The 24,800-nt window shown below is 40.4% G+C and overlaps 1 protein-coding gene across 1 annotated transcript in view; it reads left to right on the top strand.

Annotated features, from left to right (window-relative positions):
• SYTL2 (synaptotagmin like 2) overlaps window positions 1-24,800 on the top strand; it is a 175,991-nt gene that overhangs the window by 117,055 nt on the left and 34,136 nt on the right. The window contains exons 5-8 of the mRNA XM_036493463.2: window positions 11,171-11,252; window positions 12,147-12,261; window positions 14,612-15,415; window positions 19,636-23,520. Of these exons, the coding sequence (XP_036349356.2) occupies window positions 11,171-11,252; window positions 12,147-12,261; window positions 14,612-15,415; window positions 19,636-23,520 (4,886 nt within the window). The remainder of the gene's footprint in view (window positions 1-11,170; window positions 11,253-12,146; window positions 12,262-14,611; window positions 15,416-19,635; window positions 23,521-24,800) is intronic.

The following is a 24,800-nucleotide window of genomic DNA, read 5'->3' as shown; positions in this document are numbered from 1 at the left end:
AACATATAGTTCTTCATATACAGTCATATGTCCATCATTGCGGGCATGGACAATGGCAGAGAGTCCAGAATCCTATTGTCAAGATATAGTAAACCGTTTCATAAGTCCATTTTTGTCTGGAAGCAGAAAGGCATACCACACTACATCCTCACATCTGAATGTTAGTCTCCATTTCACAGCTACTGTACATCCCCTTAAATGAAAAGTCATGTTTCAAAATCAACAATAGAAAGAAAAGAGGAAATTTACAATGCCATGAAGTTAAGTCACATGTTACTAGATATGACAGTCTCCATTACACAACTACTGTACATCCCCTTAAATGAAAAGTCATGATACAAAATCAACAAATAGAAATTTACAATGCCTGAAGTTAAATGACATGTTACTAGATATGACAGTCTCCATTACACAACTACTGTACTTCCCCTTAAATGAAAAGTCATGATACAAAATCAACAAAGGAAGAAAAAAGAAATTTACAACACCAAGAAGTTAAATAACATGCATTTGACTTCACAACCTTCTTCTAAGACTTCATTCTGTCTCCAGGGATGGAAGGACATAAGTACCACTACTCTCAAAGTCAACACATTTCTCTCATGACTCCATAGGGCTGCTGGGTGTTCTGCCATGTTCTTCAACTTGAGACTGATGATACTACATCTTTAACAATTCTGATGTTCACTGTTTTCCACATTTCTTGTGTGATCTTGGACAAGTTTTCAGGTCTTAGGTGTAAATCAGAACAACATTGCCTTACTGGGATGGCATAAAATTAATGAAAAGAAGGCATGCAAATCATGTTAGCAATTTCTTCAGGAGGAAGGAAAGCTGGCAATTTCCAGGTGATATCATAATTATGTAATTATTATCTAGATGAAATGTAGTTGAGAAAGCAAGAATAAAGATGTCAGCGAACTGTGCAGTGGGTTAAGTTACTACTTGCAATCCCAGCATCCCATATTGGAGTGCTGACTTGAATCCTGAATACTCCACTTCTGATCTAGCTTCCGTTTTTATGTGCTTAAGAAAGAAGATAGTGACCCAATCACTTGAGTCCCAGCCATCCACTTGGGAGATCCATGTGAGTTCTGGGTTCCTGACTTTGGCCTGGCCCTAACTCAAGCAGTTACAGTCATTTGGAGAGTGGACCCATGAATGGAAGATCAGTAAATGTTTGTCAGTCTCTCTGCCTAAGTCTTTGCTTAAAAAAAGATGTTCAATGTACACAGCATTCTTTGGCATATTAAAGACCCAGCTGGTACAGGTGGCAACCAGACAGAACAATAGAGCTGTTTTTACTTCCTCCTCTCTGTGTCAAAAGCTACCAGTTTACTTAATATCATGTTCCTGCAATGTTTCTCATTCATGGTTTAACCTTTGTAAACTGGGTGTGTTGAGTGTATTTTAGGACCTGTACTTTTAGACTAAGTGCATTTGAGTAGAATGACTCAATGCTTGTCAATGTTTTCTTAGCCAGAAGTCAGAAGTTGGGGATTGTGAGGCAATAGTAACTGGCTATTACAGTTTCTGGAGGAGCCATTCTAAGAGGCTCTGTTCCAAGATCCTTTCTGCTGGGGGCAAAATTCTGCGGGGCCTAAGTCATGAACAGTTATAACACAGGTATATAACTATCCAGTATAGTGTTCAGCAGTAGCAGCTATCTGCATTCTTCCTGAGCTCATCTTTGTAACCGTAGTATGAGAAAGCAAAGAGCTATGCATAAAGTATCAGACAATAAGATTTTTAGGGTGTCAAAGGGAGAATTACACACATTCTGCTTACTGACTTCTAGCCGAGCAGTATTGGCTAGATTAGTACATCTATTTGTAGTGTAGGACCAGATTTGTTTATATGCATCACAGATTGATACCATTTTGAAATTATAAGCAGGACATGCTGAAAGCAATGTCATGCAAAATACAACCCCATTAACTATGTGTTACGATGTCTTTGCAGATTGCTGTAAATGTTTCCTAACACAGTCGCAATTTCTGTAGTTGTTTGACTATGAGCCAATGACAGGCAGTCCATGGACTGGCACTGGTGCATGAACTCATCTATACCACATTGTGTCCCTCTCCCCAAAATAATTATCAAACATAAAACCATCCAGAGACCATAGCTGAGCCAAAATAATGGCACAAAAAGTCCTTTCCATACAGCCCAGGACCCCTTTTCCTGTAGACAAGGCTCAGTGTATCTTTTATTATTATTATTTTTATTTTGATGATCTTTACATATTTGAATAGGGTGCAGAGGGTCAAGGGCAACAGGAAAGTGGGTAAGACCATTGTTTTCATTTCTCTTTTATCCTTGCTGTATCTGGAAGAAGGGGTGAGATAAAGGAAGACGCCCCACCCAGTCTTTCAACCATCCCAGGCTCCCTGATGTGGGGCATGCTCGCAGAATACTGCTCATGGTGTTTCAGTAGTTCAACAGTTCTGAATTGCTGCCAATCTCATCATTCCAAGTACGATGAGATCTCTCCAGAATCCATTGGCTGACATAGTCCACCTTAGAGTCTCTGTCCATATTTTTTACTGCCAACACGTGGCTGGGGTGGTTGATCGATTTGTTCTGTCCTCCGTCCTCTGTTGTGGTACCAGGTGTCCTGTGCAGGCTCCAATAGACTGCCGTATCCTCCATGTGTGCCTGGATTGCTGTCCACTGTTCCATCTGAGCTACTGAGGAGGCTCAGCTTTGACACATGCACTCCACGGTCAGACCATGGAACCTGCAATTCTCTTCATGGTTGGGGTTCTGAGATCAGCAGTTCAGTTGGAAGGATCCCCAAAGAAACTTTGTCTGAGGTGATCCCAGACCTGATTCTTTTTTTTAAAAGATTTTTTTAAATTGGAAATACAGATATACAGAGAGGAGCAGAGACAGAGAGGAAGATCTTCCGTCCAATGGGTCACTCCCCAAGGGACCACAACGGCTGGAGCTGAGCCAATCCGAAGCCAGGAGCCAGGAGCTCTTCCAGGTCTCCCACACAAGTGCAGGGTCCCAAGGCTTTGGGCCGTCCTGCACTGCTTTCCCAGGCCATAGCAGGGAGCTGGATGGGAAGCAGGGCCGCCGGGATTAGAACCAGCAACCGTATGGGATCCCGGCATGTGCAAGGTGAGGACTTTAACCACTTATGCTATTGTGCCGGGCCCAGACCTGATTCTTATATGTGCTTGCCAGTACAGGGTCCAGCACAATCCATTGCCCCAATCAGCTTATGCATATGCTGATGGTTGCAATTGCTGGGTCAGTTTTCCTCCAGCCCTGTCTTCTACACAAACTAATGGGTGTTGCCTCGCTCTTGGGTTACACTCCCACTAGTGAACATGACCACCAGGACTGGGGCAGGCTTGGCTGCATAGAGTGGCACCCACCAGCCTGTGTGTGTGCGCTGGATAGTAGGACTGGTTGGATTGAATTAGGCTTTAATGCCCATTGACATGTATGAGAGCTGAATGGGATGTAGGACAGACTGGACCAATCTGCTGTACATACTGACAGGCACAGGAACCAGGGCAGGGGGTGGGACTGGTGGGGATTTTTGTGGGTTTCTCTGATTAGGCTGCAGCTCCCACTAGTTTGTGTGAGGGCTGAATGTGTGGTGGGCATGATTGGGCTGGACTGCAACACCCATTGGTTTGTGTAGAAGACAGGGCTGGAATCAGTGTACCTTGATTATAGGGATGAGTTGGCCTTTTCCATGATGCCAAACCCTTTTCTACTTGAGGAGACGTGTTCAATGAAAGAAGAGTGCACACAGTAGGCAACACTGAAAGTCTAGCAGCCACTCTACTGACTCGGGGGTTAAAAAAAAAGTGCCCATATTATGGGTTAAAAGTGCCCATATTATTGGCACTTCTTTGGACTTAAGGAGATGGACAGTGAACTGATCTTCTAATTTCTTTCTTTTGTATTCTCTTCTTTCAACAGTATTTCTCTGAGGACTAGTCCCAGTATCTTTTGGTTTTGACTAGTTGGTTACAGATGAGTCAGCCCAAGCCTCTGACAATAATGGCAGTTACTTACTTAGTTGTATTCCAAGCTTCCTAATTATTTCCCCCTCTGATTGTTCCCCATGTTGCAACCTTAAGCTGCCTCATGGCCTCCTCCTTTTTCCTTCAAAAGGATATGATATTCATTCCACGCTGAAAAGTACTTGACTTTTTAAAAAAATAGCCCAATCCTATATGGGTGAATGTTCCTTTCCTTTTCTTAATGGTTAATTTACTGAAACTTGAGTCCAAACTGAAACACTTTTCTGAAAAAACAACTCCAAGCATGTTTGTGCCTTCCTTACTTGCAGTCTGGGTGGTCCTTACCATCTAGTTTATAACATGCATGAGAACATTGCAATAAATTGGGAATCAGATAACTTCCAAGGTCCTACCTCTCATATTATGTAGGCTTTCTGTTAAAATAACTCACACTTTCGATGATTTCTAAAAAATTAGAGAATTACTCTCTATACATCCTGACAAAGACCAGCACTTTTAATCAAAGTAAGGAGTTTCTGAAGTGGAAAAAGGTTTGCTTTAGAGGTAATGTTTTAGATGTCAGTGCCCTAACATCACACTACAAGGTAATTGCCAGAGTCGGCATTGTGTCACAGAGGTTGAGTTGTCCCTTGAAAAATAAGGGCTCTGTATCAGAGTGCAATCTCCAGTTACTCTGCTTCTGATCTGGCTTCCTGCTAAAGTGCTTGATAAGACAGCAAAGGATGGCCCAACTACTTTGGACCATGCCACCCATATTGCAAACCAGGATGATTTACTGGTTTCTTTCTACATTCCCCAGATCTGGGTGTCGTGGCTATTTGGAGAATGAACAGCAGATAGAAGTTTCCCCTTTTTTGCCCTTTCTTTGTCACTATGATTTTCAAATAAACAAACACTTTAAAAAAAAGAAGGTGGCAGCCTACTCTGATTATACATAAACTAGCTCTAGTAGTATATATTACAAGTCAAAGAGCAACTACTTTTTAATCAAAGTAGTTTGGGAAGTACTACTGGACAATCTAAGCCACAGATAAAAAAGGAAGGCCAGAAGAAAGGGTAAGAATGAGATGTGGAGAAAAACAGGAGAAAGAAGATATGAATTATGAAGATGGAACTATCAATCTACAGGCTGTCTAGATCCTGTTTGAGTATTTACTAGAAATAAAATATCTAAGTATCCTTGTTTGCAGTTGACTGAAAATACGGATTTAATGCCTTACTAGCATCCAATTAGTCATTTTGTAAAATTGCTAACTCATTATCAAGTCAGCAAAAAATCAGGCAGCATTATTCACTGCTTTTTATTGTATACAGATAGTAGCTATGAATTAAAAGATGAACAAGATGTGGTATTTGTCTTTAAAGTATACATTATTTGGAGCAGGTACTGAAGTACAGGACATAATTTGTGATCAGTGTGAATGAAGATTTTAAAAGCTGTGGAAACAGAGAGCAACACAGACAGTATCTAGGGTGAAGGGAAGGGATTGTCAGGAAAAAGTGTAGAGGTAGTCATAAGGGATTCTAGAAGGATGAGAAAGGTTATGTTTGGTAGACATGGGGAGAAGACAGTACAGTCAAAGAACATGACCTAGGGGTTCTGATGAGGCTTAGAGATTAGGAAGCAGTTTGAGATAGCATCTTTGCTATAATGTGCTAGGCAGTTACACGAAAAGAAAAAGTTGAATCAGATAATGAGCAACCTTAAACATTAGCCAAGAGGCTAGACTTTTCCCTTCAAGTCACAAGAAGCCACCAAATGCCCACAATGATGGACATATGACTGTGTATGAAGAACTATACTTTAGTAATGATATAGAGGAACTAGGTGGCGGGGATTGGGGCTGGGATAATGGAAATACCAGGAGCCTATGGAATTGTACCATAAAATGATAATAATAATAATAATAATAATAATAATAATAATAAAATGTAAAAAATTTTAAGAAAAATGACAAAAATAAAAAATAAATTTAAAAAGTTTTTTATTGAAAAGTCAGATTTACATAGAGAAGGAGAGACAGAGAGAAAGATCTTCCATCCACTGGTTCATTCTCCAAGTGCTGCAATGGCTAGAGCTGAGCCGATCCAAAGACAGAAAATAGCAGCTTCTTTTGGACCTCCCATGGATGCAGGGTCCCAAAGGCTCTGGGCCATCCTCTGCTGCTCTCCCAGGCAACCAGCAGGGATCTGGATGGGAAGTGGAGGAACTGGGACACAAACCAGTGCCCAAATGGGATCCTGGTGCTTGCAAGGCAAGGATTTTAGCTACTAGGCTACCATTCTGGGCCACACCAAATGACTTTTAATCAAGATTAGGTTTCAGAGAAATTATTCTGACAACTGTGTAGAGATAGAATGATGTTAGACAATTCAATAAGGACATTTTAGTAAAAGCCTAGGAGAGAAACAATGGAGCCTAATTGATGAAATGGAGAAAGGAAGAAAAATGGTATTACAGAGATTATTTTGGAAGGAATTTAAGGTATTTGTAGAGCACACAAATATATCTAATAAGTGATATACAAAATATAGATTACTTGATGAAATGTTCCCTACTCTGTGTCAGAATACCTGAGAACTTTTTTCCCCCAAATATTGATTTATTTGAAATGCAGAGTTGAAGAAAGACAAAGAAGAAGAGGCAGAGAAAGAAATCTTCCACCTACTGGCTCACTAGTAAGTGGCTGCAACAGGTAGGGCCAGGTTGAGTTTAAGCTGGCAGCCCAGAACTCCATCCAGGTCTTCCCTGGGGTCCAAGTAGGGGTCCAAGCACTTGGGTCATCTTCTGCTGCTTTCTCAGGTGCATTAGCAGGGGCTGGAATAGAGATGCAGCAGAGCAGCACTGTGACAGACGATCTTAAGCCTTTGCCTGCAGTATCAACATTTCAAATGGACACCCAACTCAGCCCCACTTCTGATCCAGCTTCCTGTTAATGTGTCTAAGAAAGTAACAAAAGATGGCCTGCATCCTTGGGCCCCTGCACACCTTTGGAAGACCTGGAAGAAGTTCCAGGTTCTTAGCAAAAGTGAGGAGCTGGAGTGGAAGTGGAGCAACTGAGAGTCAAACTGACAGTCATGTGAGATACCGTCACCACAGGCAGAGTCTTAACCTACTACACTGCAGTGCCAGCCTCAGTGTACTGATTTAAGAATGCAAGAAAATGAAAATGGTGTAGCCTAGGCATAGCCATGACTGCCTTTTCAGGCCGACATATCTGGATTCAAACACTCAGCTCTTTCCCTAACCTTGTAACATTTTATGGGGTACTTACCCTCTCTAAGCCTGAATTTTCTCAGAAGTAAAATGGAGAGAATGATACATACCTCATGGAGGTATTTCGAAGATTAATTCAGAGTAGCTTGTTGCTGAAAAGGTGATTAACTAGTAAAAGTCAAGCAAAACATAGTACTGTTCCTGGAGAGAAGCCAAGCTATTAGTAAGCAGCTGGATTTTTAGAGTTTGAATCACAAGATTGTTTTTTGAACTTTCTTTCCAGTCAAGCAGACTGAATTGTAGTGAAGTGAGTCTCCGTCCCTATCCCAGTTTCTGTTTATCCCAACTATAAAATAACCCAGTGAGTACTGGGTTTCTGCTGTGTTGGTGTCTAATTATGTGTTCTGATTTTTTTGTTTCTTCTCCTCTTGCTTTCTGAATAGCTGGAATGGACATGTTGTTTAAAACCTAAGTAATGTTTCCCATTATACTTAGGCAAACATTGATTTTTCAGTAAAAACCTGGGCTTTTGCCTGCTGCCCTGGCACTGGGTCAGCTGGCCTTCATTAATTAGTCATTCTCCAGTCAGGTAACAGGCACTGTGCAAAGCATTGCAGGGAATATAAAGATGTCCATGATCCTCTTGAAGAATGTCCCAGTTTCCTACATGTACACAGAATGAGGATCTGTAGTAAACTTGAAATAAGTGCCAGAACTGATAGTGACCTCATCTCTACAGCATGATGTGCGATATGAGCAGTTGGTGCTGGGGCCTAGAGGCATAGCAGGTAGATTTCCAGGGAGCAAAGCGAGAAGAAAACAGAGGGTTTGATGATTGGAAAGAGAAAAGGAAGATGATAGGAGATGAGTGCCATGCTGTGTGGACCCCAACCACCAGGATTAGTTCAAACCTCATGATTATGTGACCACCTTACTTAATAAGGGAGATCCTACAAAACACTCCTGAGAAATTGAGCATAACATATTGTAAGGATGCTGTTTTTCCTACCACTCTCTGGTTTCTTAAAATAATGCTGATGAGGGCCCAGTGCAGTAGCCTAGTGGATAAAGTCCTTGCCTTGCCTGTGCCAGGATCCCATATGGGTGCCAGTTCATATTCTGGCTGCTTCAGCATCATCTTCCACAGCTCCCATGTGGGTAGCAGGGGCCCAAACAGTTGGCCTATCTTCTACTGCTTTTTCAGGTGGTTAGGAGAGAACTGGATAAGAAGTGGAATAGCTGGGAATTAAGTTGGTGCCCATATGGGATGCTCAAATCACAGGCAGTGGCTTTACCTGTTACACTACACTATCAGCTCTCAGTTTTTATTTTATATACTTCTGTTTCATCTGCTGCCATTTTTCTTTCTAGAAAAAACATATTTCCAGTGAATTGAAATAATGGCTTCTTCATGAGTTCAGCCTTTGACAGACATTAGGCTGGTGATTAAGATGCCCATGTCCCATATTGGAGTTACCTGGATTTGAGGGGTAGCTCTGGTCCAGTTTCTAGCTTCCAGCTGATGAAGACCCCGGAATGCAACAGGTGATGGCTCAAGTAATTAGGCCTCTACCACCCACATGGGTGTCCTGGATTGGGTTCCAGGATTCCAGTGGTGCCACAGGTCCAGAACTGACTATCTGGGGAGTAAACCAGCAGATGAGCATTTCACTTGCTCTCTCACTCAGTCTTTATACCTCTCAAAGACACAGTTCTTCCTTTTCCTGGGACTAACTGTACAAAATTAGCAATTGAAGCACAGACATATGTAAAGGAAACAAAGCTGCAGGAACATCAAACCGGTGAGTTTAGTGTGGATAATCTCAGGCAGTGTCCCATGGCTTAGGTTAATTGCTTCCCTCCTTAGGCTTCTGGTACGTTTGCTGTGTGGGGTCATTAAGGGAACAGGTGGTATTTAACAGGGCACAGTTAAACACCAATTGTGACTTCACTTCTTGGGGGAAGCAAGGCCACTAGAGGAGGAAGTCTGAATAGGCTGTGCTTTGAATTTCACAACCAAGGGAGTGGTTGTTCAGGAGGGAATCTGCACTTCATCCAGTCTTGCCTTAGCGATAACACCACCTGTCGCTACAGTTGTCTTGAGATTCCTCTTCACTGCTTTGGGTTTTGTGTTTATCCTGTTGTGCCAGATTTTGAGATCACCAGAAAATCATCGAGTCTTAAGTTGGTGCTAACGCGTAAAGGGCAGTTTATTCAGGTTAACGTAGGTCTCCCAGCCGCAACCCCCCCCCCCCCCCCCAGTCCGGCAGCAGAAACAGCAAGGCAGAAAAAGAGAGCAAGGTTCAACAGCACAGGGTTCTTATACATATCAGGACAATTCCATACAATTATACAGTCATGATTGGTCAATTTATCTGTTAACTTTCAAATTGGTAGGTTTGAAGCAAGCAACTTTCAAAAGCTACAAACTGATGAGTTATAGGGCAGTGGGTCTTTTCTAACACCAGGGACCTCCTTCCTTCCTCCTACATGACCTGCCAGGTGTCCTGCCAGCTGTCACATAGACTGTCAGGCCTGGAGTTCACACAGTCCCCAGCCAAGCAATTAAGGCAGAAATCACAAGAGCAGAAAGCATCTAGGTTCTTCATTCCTTCTGCATTTGAATAAAAATATGCCTGTCTAGCTTGGATAGTTTGGTGGGAAGATCTCATAAGTCACCTAAACCCGCAGTCTCCCTGTACAACATCTCTTTGATCTACTGGAGCTTTTTCATTCTTATTGCTGAGTCATTTTCTCACCAGGGTTTGCTTTTTTTGGAAAAAAAATTATTAGAAAGTAAGTGTTATTGAGAGAAGAAGAAAGAGATTTTCCACCTACTGGTTCACTTTTTAAAAATTTATTTTTGGGCCCAGCGCCGTGGCCTAGCGGCTAAAGTCCTTGCCTTGAATGCACCAGGATCCCATATGGTTGCCGGTTCTAATCCCGGCAGCCGTGCTTCCTATCCAGCTCCCTCCTGCTTGTGGCCTGGGAAAGCAGTCGAGGACATCCCAAAGCCTTGGCACTCTGCACTTGCGTGGGAAACCTGGAAGAGCTCCTGGCTCCTGACTTCGGATTGGCGCAGTACCGGCCGTTGCGGTCATTTGAGGAGTGAATCATCGGACAGAAGATCTTCCTCTCTGTCTCTCCTCCTCTCTGTATATCTGCCTTTGCGATAAAAATAAATAAATCTTAAAAAATAAATAAATAAAATAAAATAAAAATTTATTTTTTCTAAATTTTTAAATACAGTTTCATAAGCTCTGGGACTTCCCCTAACCCTCTCCCTCTGACTGATCTGCCAAAACCAGGGGCCTGGAACTGGATCTGGGTCTCCCACTTGGGTAGCAAAGGCCCAAGCACTTGGGCCATTTCCACTGCTGTTTCAGGCATATTAGTAAAGAGTAGGATTGGAAGTGGAGCTGGCCGGACTCCAACTGGTGCCTGTATAGGATGCTAGCATCTCAGGTGGTATTTAACCAGCTGCTCTACAATGCCAGCCCCAACACCAAGATTTTCTTTATTTTTTTACCTAAGGTAGGTAAGCACTGCCATTTCGACTTTGCCCAGTGAATCAAATCCTTAAACGTTCTGTGACTTTATTTCAGCAATGAAACTAATGGCTCCCTTTTTAGTCTGTGTTTGAGCTTAGCCTCTTACCTTGAGGCAAGTTTACGTCCTCACATTTGAGCTGTAAACCTCAAGTGTGCCTGGTACCAAAAGGACCTCATGGCTTCTGATGAGTGACTGTTTCATTTCATATTTGTCTCATTTCTCTTCTGCCATTCCATTTGCTTCATTCTCTAGACCCCAATTCTCTCTCCCCTCCTGGTTGTTTGGTTTTGCAAATATCCTCTCCTATCCTGACTTCATAGCTTTTGACTTCAGAGCATGATTTATGCTTCCTCAAAGGGTGTTGTTTTACTCTAAATTACTGTTTCCTTCGCAGCTCCAGTGTGGGAAATCCAGCTTCTATTATGATTGATGTGTCCCAGGAAAACACAAGGAAATCAGCTGGGTCTCCAGCTAAGGTAATTGAGCTAAGATTTCAAAAGTATCATCTTTGGTGGGAATAACATTTTCAATTTGATCAAAGTATCATGGAAAATATTTTTGCAGGGTTTTTCTTGTTTGGTTTTGTTTTGTACTAAATAGAAATCATTTTCATAGTTTAGTGTAAGAAGTTACTCTTATGGTGAAACAATGGATGAATATTATATAGTTACATTGTTGAAGATCAAAATTTCTTACGCTAGAGAGTAAAAAGTCATTTGGTGCTGCTGGTTATAGGCATAAGCAAAGTGGCTTGTTAGTTCCATATCAGTCCTTATTCTTACTGATTCCTGAAGCTGAAATCTCCTTTAGGGATATATTTTGGGGAAGAAATTACCAGTTTTTGAAATTGTAGATAGTAAATGGTGGTATTCAACCTTACGTTAATTTTCAAAATTTCTATTTACTGATACCCTTTTTGTCATCAGAACCGTTGGCTTGAAGTTTCTTCTATGTCTTAGCTGTGGTCCTTACAGCTGTAAGCCAGCAGCTGATGCTTGGTGGAAAGAACACCAGTAGGATTCTGACCTGATTTGAGATCCGGGTTTGCCTTGACTTTGACTGTGGCCTTGATATAACCAGTGCCAGATTTTCTCGCCTTTAAAACAATATTTCGATTTGAACACTTGTTTTTGGCCTAATATTATAAGACCCTGATGTGATGTTTTATATTTTTGTCTATTTTATTACTTTCGTGGTATTGATGGTAATTCTGGCTAAAAAGACCCATCAAGACAACAAATTTTCAGACATTCTAGATAACAGTTTACTGGACAAAGCTATCAAATATCAGAAATAATAAGCACTTGTTAAGCAATCTACTTGTTGCTTTGACATTTTAAATAAGTTTAATAAACAACATTTTTCCCCAGGAAAGGAAGAATCCTTTTAACGGCTCTATGTTGCCAGAAGATCACTTACCGCAGCAAATCAAAACTGAACAGTCAAAAAATGGAAGTGCTGGTTTATCTCAGATATCAAAAGAGGGTAAATATTATTTTTATGGACTAGACATTTTTATCTTGCTTACCTGTGGTACCTATCTCAGGGTACCTTTTGCAAAAATATTTTCCAAGAGAAAGTGAAAAGGCCTGAGCCTTTTCTGACTTTGCTGTGCCCACTGATTTCCTCCTTAAGAGAGAGGAAGCAGAAATTTTAGAAATTGGAAGCTTGTACATTTGCCTTACAGTTGTCACGTGTTACATGAACTCCATTCCTTGAGTTCCCTAGGAGTTAACTGAGAAATTTTTTTACAAAGGTATTCAGTCTTCACAGTGTTCGTCAGATACCAACCATGTGCTGACATGGTTCTCTCTTTAAAATGCAAAGAGGCTAAATCCAGTGGAAAAGTTTGCTTGCCAATGTTATGCTCCTCTAATCTATAATGACTAGCCCAGGAATATTTGATGAAGTCTGTGACTTTATTAAGTTTTGCTCTTAAAGAATTTTACTCTGCCTTCACATCACTGATAAGAAATATCACCACTAGACAAAGCAAGTTCTTGAAAATCAATTATAAGACGATTCCACAAGCATTCAAGATTGATCAAGGGGTAGGAAATTAACATCTGAGCAGTGGGCCAAGAGTTTCTAATAACCCCTATATTCTGTCTTCCCTAAAGTAAAGCTTTTGCTGCTCTAAATCACACACACACACACACACACACACACACATACACACACGAGTATTTTCCATTGGGTACACTTTACATATATTTTGTAGGGAAATATATATATAGTAGGGAAATATATATATAAATACATTAAATTTATTATATATAAATATATGATATATATTTATATATAAATATAAATATATTAAATATATTAAATATATTAAATGTATAAATTTATATATATTAAATATATTAAATTTATAGATAAATTTTTATATATATCTAAAACCTGGGGTAAGCATTTGACCTATTCATGACAATGGTTGAGACCCCTGCATGCCATTTCAGAGTGCATGGGTTTTTGTTCCAGCTCTGTTCTCAGTTCTGGCTTTCTGCTAATATGTCTCTGGGAGGTGTTGATTCAGTACTGAGGTCCTTGCCACCATTTGGGAGATCTTAGATGGATTTACTTGCTTCTGGCTTCATCCTGGCCATGTCTTCTCTCTTTCATTATCCCACTGTTCCTCTCTTTCCTTCTATTCTTTCTTCTCACTCTCCCTCCATCTCTTATTCTCTCCTTTTCCTTCCCTGTCTCCAAATAATTTTTTAATTGGGTCTCCTTTTCTGATTTCCATATGTGAATTTTTTAATTATTTATTTTTATTTGAAAGCCAGAAGTGGGTGGGTGGAACAAAGAGATCTTACATCAACTGGTTCATGGCTGCAGCAATCAGAATTGGGAAAGCTGAAGCCAGGATCCAGCAGATCCTTTCTCATCTCCCATGTACTTGGGCCATCATTAGCTTTTTTCCCAGGCACATTAACAGAGAACTGGATCATAAGTGGAGGAGCTGGAACTCAAGCCAGCAATGCAATCAGTGGCTTAACTTATTGTATCACAGTGTTATTAGCCCAGCATGCATGAGTTTTTAAAATGACCTTTTAATCCTTCTTTTAAAAAATTTTTGCATTGTGTGTAGAAGGTCACAAGGTACATAAACAACAATATTCTCAAATGTACAATCCATATATAGCATGATGAAGTTGATGTGTGAATTTTTAATAGCTTTTATTTGTAGGGCAATGTTAGGTTCATAGCAGAAAGAGTAAACGTTATATGTTCCATGCCTTCAGATGTATTGCCTTCCATATTATCAACATCTTTCATCAGATTGGTACATTTATTATACCTGATGAACTTCATTGAGATACTGTTATCACCCAAAGTCCACCTTGGGTTTACTCTTTCTGTCATATCTGCTGGGTTTGGGCAGTGTTATATCTATTCAGAATAGTTTCACTTTTTGAAATAAAGATTCATTTATTCATTGTTTATTTGAAGGGCAGAGTTGCAGACATAGATAGGAAGACACAGAAAGACAGAGAGATCAATCTTCCGTTCACAGGTTTACTTCCGAAATGACTGCTATGGCCAGAACTGGATCAGGCTAAAGCCAGGAGCAAGGAACTTCTTTCAGATCTCCCTCATGGGACCAGTTGGGCCATACTCTGTTGGTTTCTCAGACGCTTCAGCAGGGAGCTAGATCAGAAGTGGAGTAGCTGGGACTTGAATCAGCACCCACATGGGATGTTGGTATTGCAGACAGTGGCTTTACTCTTCTATGATACATTGATGCCTCCAATTAAACTTATTTTTAGATAGTTTTTATTCTAACATTAGTAGTTATTTGATACATCACCTAATGTGTTCTGATTTTCAGGTGAATTATCGGAATTACAAGAAAATTTAGCTATCCAAGATAATTCAAGCCAAAATCTAGAGATTTCAAAGCAGACTTTGCCAGAGCCTGAAGATGGCTCCCAAATCAAGGCCCCAATTCCAAAAGCCAGGAAAATGTTCTACAAATCAAATGATTTAAAGCAAGATGATAATCAGTCTTTCCCCAAACAGAAGATAGATCTCCTGAATCCCAGAGGGGCTCCGAGAGGGATCCTCAAGCGCAACTCCAGTTCCAGTAGCACAGACTCAGAGATCCTTCGTTTGAATCACAGTACTGAACCCAAGAGCAAGCTTGTGTCACCTGGGCTAACCATCCATGAGAGAATTTCTGAGAAGGAGCGTTGTTTAGATGAGGATTCTTCCCCCAGTTCACTGGAGCCACTAAAGCATGTGAGGTTCTCTGCAGTGAAGAACGAACTTCCACAGGGTCCCCAGCTCAGCCATGGTCTGGAAGTGGGGGAATTTAGTGTTTTAGAATCTGACATGTTGAAAAATGAAGAAGATACTACAGGGGATGTAGATGAGTCTCAGAAAGACCTCAAAACTTCCCCACACAGAGATCCATGGCCTATTCCTCAGTCACCCTCAAGCTCATGTGCACCAGAAAATGAAACACAATCACCAGTGACTTCTGGGTCTTTCCCAAATTCTGGGCTCAATTCTGACACAGAAGTTTTAACTACAGGACCACAATCCTCTGAAAATTCACCTACCATCAATGAACATGAATCTAAATCATCTGAATTAAGAAAGTTTGATTCAGAATTACCCAAAAACCCTGCTGGTAAGAGTTGTCACTAACAGGCTACACACACACACACACACACACACACACACACTAGTTCAGTGTGCTAGGAATGGAGAGTTGTCACTACTAGACTATAAAAAACTAGTCCCACCTTTCCCTGCCACACACACACTAGCCCAGTGTGTTAGGAATGGCCAGACCAATCAACTTGCCTGGAGAATACCAGTTATACCTCCTAGGTGTTCTAGCTAGATTTCAGACAGATACTGCCAGGGGGTGTTCATACCTCTGAAAGAGTTTAGAGGTTTTTCTCAATCACCAATGACTGAAAAAATGAGGACAGTGGTTTCTAACCAATTATACAGTAACCTGAAAATGTAGCCAGATGAATTATCTTTAGAAAAATGACAGTGTTTTGAATTAAATCAAGGCATACATACAGAAGGAAAGAAAGAAATGCTCAAACATTTGTATACAGTAAATATATAATTACCTATGCACAACTTATCAATTACCAATTGATCAAACTTTTCTATCTCTTATAACCTCAGAAAAATCTTTTTAATGCCTTATTTTTATTGGAAATGCAGAGAAAGAAGGTGAAACAGAGATCTTCCATCTGCTGGTTAACTTCCCAGATCTCCAAAAGGGCCAGAGCTTAGCTGTTCTGAAGTTAAAAGTCAGGAGCTTCTTCTGGTTCTTCCATGCGGGTGTAGGGGCCCAAGTACTTTAGCTGCTTTGCTGTTTTCCAAGACCATTAGCAACAAACTGGATCAGAAAATGGAGCAGCTGGGGCAAAAATGTATGTCCTTATGAGCTGCTAGTGCTACAGACAGAAGATTAGCTTACTACACAGTGACATCAGTCTCCATCCACCCCACCGCCACAAAAATCTTCACTTTCTTAGCAATGAAAGGTGAGAAAATAGACTTTGAGACTTTACTGTGTAAAAGCCCCAGATTGTGACTTCATCAGGACCTCTAGACATTTGTTCTTAAACTTCAAATTTTCTGGAAGAATTTCTTGCTTCTAGCTGTGTGAGTGGAGGGGCAACAAGGACACCACCTTTCTTTGTTAACTAGCCCTGTATTTGTATTTTTAAATATTTTACTTTTATTTACTCATTGATTTTTAGATGTATTTATTTGAAAGATATACACAGAGAAAGATCTTCCATCTACTGGTCTCCTCCCAGAATGTTCTCAACAGCTGATTCTGGGGCCTACACCTGCATCCACATCTCCCCCCATGGATGACAGAGTGCAATCTTTGCTGCTTTTCCAGGCACATTGAATTACAAGTGGAGCAGCCAGAACTTGAACTGGTATCTATGTGGAATACTGACATCACAGGTAGCAGCGTCACCAGCTGTGTCCTTGTCACAACTGACTTCAATTAGCCTTATCTTGGAGTCTTACCACTCAAGTAATGCCTCAATCCACTTTCACATACCTATCTTCTTACTTCATAAATCTTGGGTTTTAAAACATGGAAACATTGGGAAAAATATTGTTGTAATTTCATCCCAGCTTGAATGTGTCTGCTACCAATTGCATGATAATTTTTTACAATTAGAAATATTTACAACAGCAGCAATCAGATTTCTAACTCAACTGTTGTCTATTTCCACTGTTTATATTAGGTTAACACTGAGTCACCTTTCCTTAGCTCGGCAGTTTCATCCATGTTTGAGGTCAATCCACTTAACACAAAAAACCAGACATTTTAAATCATTTGAATATAATATTTTTCTTTAAAAAAAAGTCAAAATGAACAATAGCTTCTTCAAGAAATAAAAGAGGGCCCAGCGTGGTAAGCCCAGCAGCTAAAGTTCTCGCCTTGCACATGCCAGGATCCCTTATGGGCAGCAGTTCTAATCCCGGTGGCCCTGCTTCCCATCCAACTCCCTGCTTGTGGCCTTGGAAAGCAGTCGAGAACAGCCCAAGCCTTGGGACCCTGTGCCCACATGGGAGACCCAGAAGAAGATCCTGGCTCCTGGCCCTGGATTGGCACAGCTCCATCAGTTGCAGCCACTTGGGGAGTGAATCAATGGATGAAAAATCTTCCCCCCACTAAAAAAAAAAAAAAAAAAAAAAGGAATCCATTTTAAAGATAATCACTAGTATTTGTATTTGACTAGACATCACCAAATAACTAGCTGTGGTTTCTATTTATTTATTATTTCTGATCTGTAAATTCTAACTAGCCATTAAATTTTGGAGAAAAATGTATTAGGATTGACTGACAGCCCTTCTGGTCACAGAGAATACTTGTACACGAAGTTCTCCCACTAATGCCACACTTTTCCCTGTTTTGAAATCCATGAGATTATACAAGTAAATATTTGAACATAAAAGGAAAATAAGGCTAAATGTAGTTAACTGAGTGTGTGGATCGCTAAGGTTTTATGGCTCTGAACTTTATGACAATCAGTATCACACTCATCATCACTCTGGGAAAAGAAAAGACTTATTGATATTTTATTTTTTTATTGGAAAGGCAGATATACAGAGAGAAGGAGATACAAAGATCTTCTGTCCAGTAGTACACACCCCAAGTGGCCACAACAGCTGGAACTAAGCCAGTTCAAAGCCAAGAGCCAGGAGCTTCCTCTGGATCCCCCATGTGGATTCAGGGTCTCAAACTTTGGGCCATCATCTACTGCTTTCCCATGCCACAATCAGGGAAGCTAGATGGGAAGTGGAGCAGCAGGGATACCAACTGGCACCTATATGGGATCCTGGTGAGGATTTAGCCACTAGGCAATTGCTCTGGGCCCAAAAGAGAAGACTTTTTTGGATAAATGAAATATGCATTGAATTTTTTAAAAGATAATTATTATTTCAAGAGTAATAACTCACTGTAAACATTTAAGAAGAAATGCAACAGAATTTCTAAAAATCATCTGTGATGTCATCATTTTGCATTAACCATCTTTAACATTTAATTGTAGAACCTTTCAATAATTTATACACATGAATAAAATTTGTCAATTTTATCTACATTGCCCAAAGTGCTCTTTTGAGCAGCATTTTTACATTTTTATCATCATTAAATAGTTGACAAACATTAAATTCTGAAATTGTACAATTAGTAACATTTCATGATACAATGCATATTTAAAGAAGAAAAACTAGCTATTATGACAATAATTGCACAAACCTTTCACATTTAGCTGAGATTGAAAATTAAAGATAGGATAGGATTTTGTTAACAGATACACCTACTAGTACGTTTGAAATGTGGTGACTTTATAAACATTCAGTTCACACAATCTTTAGGACTATTCTGTACATGTATTGCATACCTTAGCAATTTTAGGAGGAAGACAAATGCTAAAATATCTGAGCCTTAATTTTAAGACCTTAACTAAATTCCTAGCAAGTGTCAGTGAAATGCACGAGTTCGTTCCTCCAAATGTATTATGTGCCCCATGACTATGGCTCAGAAAAGACTCTGTTTTCTTAATAGCTTAGAAAGAACTTGAACATCCTTCAACCTTGTAGCCATTAGTTGCCTAACATTGCAGAATAGAAAGCAATCACATTATCATCAGTCTTTTCATTTAGCTAACAGAAATAATGTCTAACTTATAAATAGAAAGGAAATGGGACAAAATGGAAGAGCCTGATGAGATCATGGCTCTTAAACTCCAGGGTGCCAAGCAATCACTGGGAATGATGTAACTAATGGCGCCTGGGGTCACTCTCTAGAGATTCTGGTACATTATATCAAGGGTAAGAGCCAGGAATGCAAATATCCTCATGTCTGATTCAAATGTTCTGTACGGAATTTCTTGTTTAATCTTACCTGAATTTTTTTTTCTGACTCCTGAAATCCATTCTTAAAAGTTGTATTTAAGCCTTCTCTAGAGTTTATGACACTGTGCCAGGTTTAGGTTAACTCATAAAATCAGCTTGGTATATATGCATTTTATGCAAATCCTTGAGAGAATAGGAAAATAATGCCTAAAATGAAACATGAAACAGAATTCAAAATTTACATGAATTTTCAAAATAAATCAAAGACTTCAAAGAAATTTGCCAATTAAGTCTATATCCTATAACCCTAGGAGTCTGCAGTTGCCTTTCTTTCAGTGTAATGGGGCGCCTATATGTAGAATACCTTAATTAGGGTGACTTATATTATGATACCTGAAGATGCTGATAGAAATACTTTTTTCTTTTAAAGATGCATGATTGAGTCATGATTATTTAAGTATTCTTCTTATTTAGAAAAGCATTTCTATATTACAGATGAACTGTCTCAGGGTGTTGAGCCTGAGCCATCTCAGGTGCCAGACTGCAGTTCTAGAGACCATCAGCAAGGTAAGCCCCCTCTTCTTACCACTATAAATGCTGAAACACCCTCATACGCTGGTCCATATGCCACTGAGACAAGAACAACAGCTGATGATTCCATATCTAAAGTCCTAGACTGGTTTAACCGAAGTTCTCCTGATGACCATAAGTCATCCCTCCCACATTCCCAAGGGAAAGAGCCCAAGCTAAAAACAGACTCAGGATCGCAAATCGCTGTTTCCTTGATGACAGATGATACTGGTATAAATGAAAATGACTCTGAGGCCCTGTCATCCACTGAAATTGGCTTGAAACCTATGAAATCGGATTCAGCGTTCCAGACAGAGAGAGAAACACCACTTTCTGGAAATTGCTGTGATATTTATGTAAATAGCAAATCCAAATCTATGAATTTCCCTCAACAAGGCACCCCAAAGGAAACCTTGGGGATTTTGCAGCCATCTGAAATCTCTGTCATCTCAAACCAAGAGTGTAAAAATATGGACTGCAGTCAAGATTCAGAAAGTGTGGAAGATGACAATGGAGCATTTCCCCCAACCTGTAATTCATTCAGTGTTTATAAGGAATCCAGTACAGAAGCCCAAATTCCACCCAGCGATGAGAATGTTGGCAGCATGGCAGAACACCCCAATCATTTTGTTCATGAACAAAATAAACAAAATGAGGAAATGAATTTTGATTCTCCAATAGTTGTCAAAGAACCAAGATTGAAGGATGGCATGAAAGCTGAGAGAGAGAACAAAGAAGAAAGTAGCACTTTGACCCTGAAAACTTCATTAGAGCCAGAAAATACTGAATTGCTACCTGAGGCTGCTAATGATGGATTATCTTGGAAGAAGCCTGAAGTCCAGCCCCCAAAAGAAGCTGGTGATGGTCCCCAGAACCAGGTGATAAGAGAGAGATACGGAAAAGTAAGTGAAAGAATATCCTTTTGGGAAGGAGAGAAAGCTGCTGCCAAGTTAACTCATAAAGAATCCACATCCTCATTTATCCAGGAACAACCCTCAACTAAAGCAGCCCAGGCTGTGAAGCCACAGGGTGTGTTTATGGACAGTTTACCTATAAGTCGGAGTGAAAATGATAAGTTCACTGCCAGGAAAGTGATCTTAGATGAGGATGAAGAAGCATTCAACTTCCCTAGTTTTCATCCCTCATATAAACCTAAGGATACTAGGTCCCAGGGATCGATTTTGTTCAAAAAGCATCCTGTAGTTGACCACTCAGATAAAGTGTCTCTGTTCCAGAGTAAGATAAATGAGCCTATACAAGGATTGCCCCTGGAAGAAAGTTTGCACTCTGGAAGATCTGTTACTTCAGTACTGCAACATCCCTCAAATGATGGAAATGAAATACGTACTTCTTTGGAGAAGGACAGATCTCTAACTGGCGAATCAAATACGAAGTTTATGATTACATCCCTGAAAGAAAGAACAGATGAATTCATTGCAGAACAGGTGTATAATCAGTCTCAGTTTGAGAAGTTGAAAAAGTTTTGGGACTCAGGAGGTATTCCAACCCAAAAGGATAATGGTGAGAATAATACGATCACAATAAACCAAAAAAATTATCTGCCTTTTGATAGCCAGCAGCACAAGGAATCCAATGATATTAAGTCATCAGAGGAGAATAAACATGAAGCAGCAGCAATTTTGAGCACAGAAAACGTTACAGCGAGAGAGGAAATGGAGAAAATAAATTTTAAGTACAGACACCAGGTGTTACCAGATGAAACCAGATTTCCACTGGAACAACCCAGAGAGCCCACTCTTCAGTTGCCAGAAATTGAATCATCCAAGGAAAATGTGGAAATGGATAGGGAAGGGTGTGCTACTTCTGTGTTGAAGAAAGAAATGAATTACCCAGATGAGGAGAGTCAAGAATCCATAGTGAAAGCAAGTGTTTTCCCTAAAAACTACAAAGATTCTTGCAATGACAGTTTACAAAGGCTGCTTTCGGAAGTGTCATCACCAGCCATCCAGCCTCCTGGTGAAGAGGCTTGCAGAAAACAAGTGCCTGAACCAGGTGTTTGTCTGAACAAGACGTGGCCTCAGAAAGCAGATTTTGCTGATACTGAGAAAGAAAGCAAAGAACCTAAGGTGACTGATGAACACATAGACAAAACAGTAGCTCCTACGAAGTTGAGGCAGAACACTTTGACTTCCACACTAGATAAACTTCTTCAGGAAGCCATGAGTACCACACTTTCTCCCTTGGAAACCAACTTGGAACCAGTTACCACTTGTATAAACTCTGAGCTTGGTGAGGACAGGTGTTTTGAAAAGGGTATAGAACAGAGTCCCAGTGTTTCATCCCATCAGAGAGAAATGATATCTCCTGCTCCCGAGGAGAATGAAACATCAGAAAACACAGCTTTCATCCTGAAAACTGAAAGTGGTGAGTGGCCGCTCAGCCAAGAGACCTTGCATCAGACAGCTGCAGAAGTTTCTCACCCATTGGATCAACCTTCTGATCTTCACAGGATGGGTTCTTTCAGGGATGTGGACAACTCTCCCCAAGAAATACCTTCCTCTTGGGTTGCTTATCTTGCTCCCCAAAATACAACCCTACCTTGTCAAAGGGAAGTTTCAGAAACTATAGAGAAAGTTGTTCTTCCACCCAAATCTGCATCAAATAATGTGAATGCTGTATTAGAGAGACTACATAGAGAATCTTGCCCGAGTTATCCAGCTAAAAAAAAAGATCCTGGAATAGTGAAGGCAGAATATTTTGCAGGGGTGCAGGCACCAGGTTTACCCCCAAATTCTCAGGAAATAATCCCATGGTGTGCTACAATGGATACCACAGTTCCTGAGAAGGAGGCTTTTTATTTCTTAACTGCAACTCCTGATAAAACTAATGGAGTCAGATCTCCTTTAGCCACTCAAATGCAACTATCAGAACAGACCCTGAGCTCGTATGGTTCCACTGATACTCACCATACCAAAGAGCTACCACAGGAAGTGGCAGAAATTGTGAGGGAAACAATTATTCAACCCAGATCAGAATTCCCAGAATTCAGTACTGGCTTAGAAAAACTTCTGCAGGAAACAATTAATAATATCCCTTCAAATTTTCAAAATGATACAGAGACTTTTTTCTCATCAGAATTTACAAATAGTACTGAGGCACCCAAGCCACCTACTCCTGAATTGCATCTGGAGGAAATAAAAGAAACAGTAGAAAAGGATGAGGCTCCCACAGTAATGGAGAGTGCTTTTGATGCTGGTTTTGATAAACTTCTTACAGAAATATCTGAAATTCCTTCTGACCAGCTGCAGGTGTCAGGGATGGAGGATGCTCCTAATGAGGAGCTCTCCCAGACAGAACAGGTCAGGTCTTTGAGGACAGATCCACATTTACGTCAGGCAGCAACCGAGGCCTCAGGAATGAAGACTAACAGTGATGATTTGGAATCTCAAGTCAACCAAGGTGGTAAAGAACTGAGAGGAGAGGAAGCTGTGACTGATCTATTGATAGATCTTTGTGACTCTAAAAGGGGGGGTGAGATCCCCAGAATTCCACAGCTTTATTTGGACCATGAAATAGGGACCCTTACAACTATCAAACCCCGAGAAGACAGAGACTTTAAAAGTGAGGTTCCAGGGGCTGGTCAGGAACCTGGCTTTGAGGAAGACCATGAAGCAATTAGGCCATCCGTCCTCCTGACAATGAAAGAGAACCCTACAAAACTGAATAGAACTGAGTTGATTCTGGCATCAGCTGATGAGAGACAAGAGGAGGAAAAGGAAGGCTTCTCTGACTCAGATTTCTCATACGCAAACACTGGTTCTAGTGCTGAAAGCTGTAGAAATACCTCCAGTGAGCCTTGTGATGTTTTTATCCCATAATAAGTATGCTCTATGGAATGCTGATGTAAAGGATACTTTTCTGAATTGGAATTAATCTGATAATTCAAAATGTTGCTAAACTCTATCACTTCGGTTCTCCCCAGCCTCTCTTAACAATAACAAAATTTCATTTGTACACTCTAGTCAACTAAATTACAGCTTTATTGCAAGGCTGTGTTTCCATGTCTGATGTTATTTCTCATTAATCTGCCTATAGAATGTTTAGATTTCAAAAGTGTTTTAAATAAAATTTTAGATTTGCAAATCACATTTAAAATATTTAAGTCAGTTTCTTAATTAAGAATAATCATAAGCTTTATAGAAAAATTGATGGCAAGAAAAAATGATATAGATGGGCATCAAGTTCCCATTTAGAAGCCGTGTTTTGCTACACGTGTGTCTAAATGTGGGGTACAGAGTGTAAGTTTAGAACTTTTGCTTCCTCCAGATGCCTTGTGCAGTTGTTTTCGTTGCTTCTCAATCCCTCTTATTTTCAGTTATCTGTAGAACCTTTCCACTCTAGAATATGACTCTAGTCGGTAACTTCACTTGATTCCATCTAAAGGCATTGCCTGGCCTGCTGTATTTCTTTTTGTTGTTGTTGTTGAGATTTACTCATTTATATTTGATAGTCAGATTCACAGAGAGAAGAGAGAGAACGATCCTCCATCTACTGGTTCACTCTCCAAATGGTCACAATGGCCAGAGTTGAGCTGATCTGAAGCCAGGAGACAAAAGCCTCCTCTGAGTCCCCCACGTGGATGCAGGGTTCCAAGGACCAGTGCCATCCTCAACTGCTTTCCCAGGCCAGAAGCAGGGAACTGGATCAAAAGTGGAGGAGCCAGAACACAAATCAGTGTCTGTATGGAGAGCCAGTGCTTGAAGATGGAGGATTGGTGTGTGGAGCCACAATGCCAGCTCCATAGCCTCTTACCTTTCTTTGGCTTCAGCTTTGCCTAAGTTGATGAAAATCTTCAACAATCACAATGTTTGGATTTTCAGCCCAGTTATAAAACAAAAGATCAGTCTCATTTTGTTGGGCATTTTAGCAGAGAAACTCCAGAGCAAATAGGAATGAAATGTTATCTGGTTCAAATGATGAAAAGATACTCTCTAGACATCTTAAAGTTGCAAAATAGTGACCAACTTTCTTGTAGTTTGAAGATTTATTTGTTTGTTTAAAAGACAAAGTGACAGCGAGAGGGAGAGAGGAAAAACTTCCCATCTCCTAGTTCACACCCAGATGGCCAC

This window comes from Ochotona princeps, chromosome 4 (assembly GCF_030435755.1).
Source record: "Ochotona princeps isolate mOchPri1 chromosome 4, mOchPri1.hap1, whole genome shotgun sequence".
Lineage (NCBI taxonomy): Eukaryota > Metazoa > Chordata > Mammalia > Lagomorpha > Ochotonidae > Ochotona > Ochotona princeps.
The sequence above is the reverse complement of the archived record's forward strand: the minus strand, read 5'-3'. Positions and strand labels throughout refer to the sequence as shown.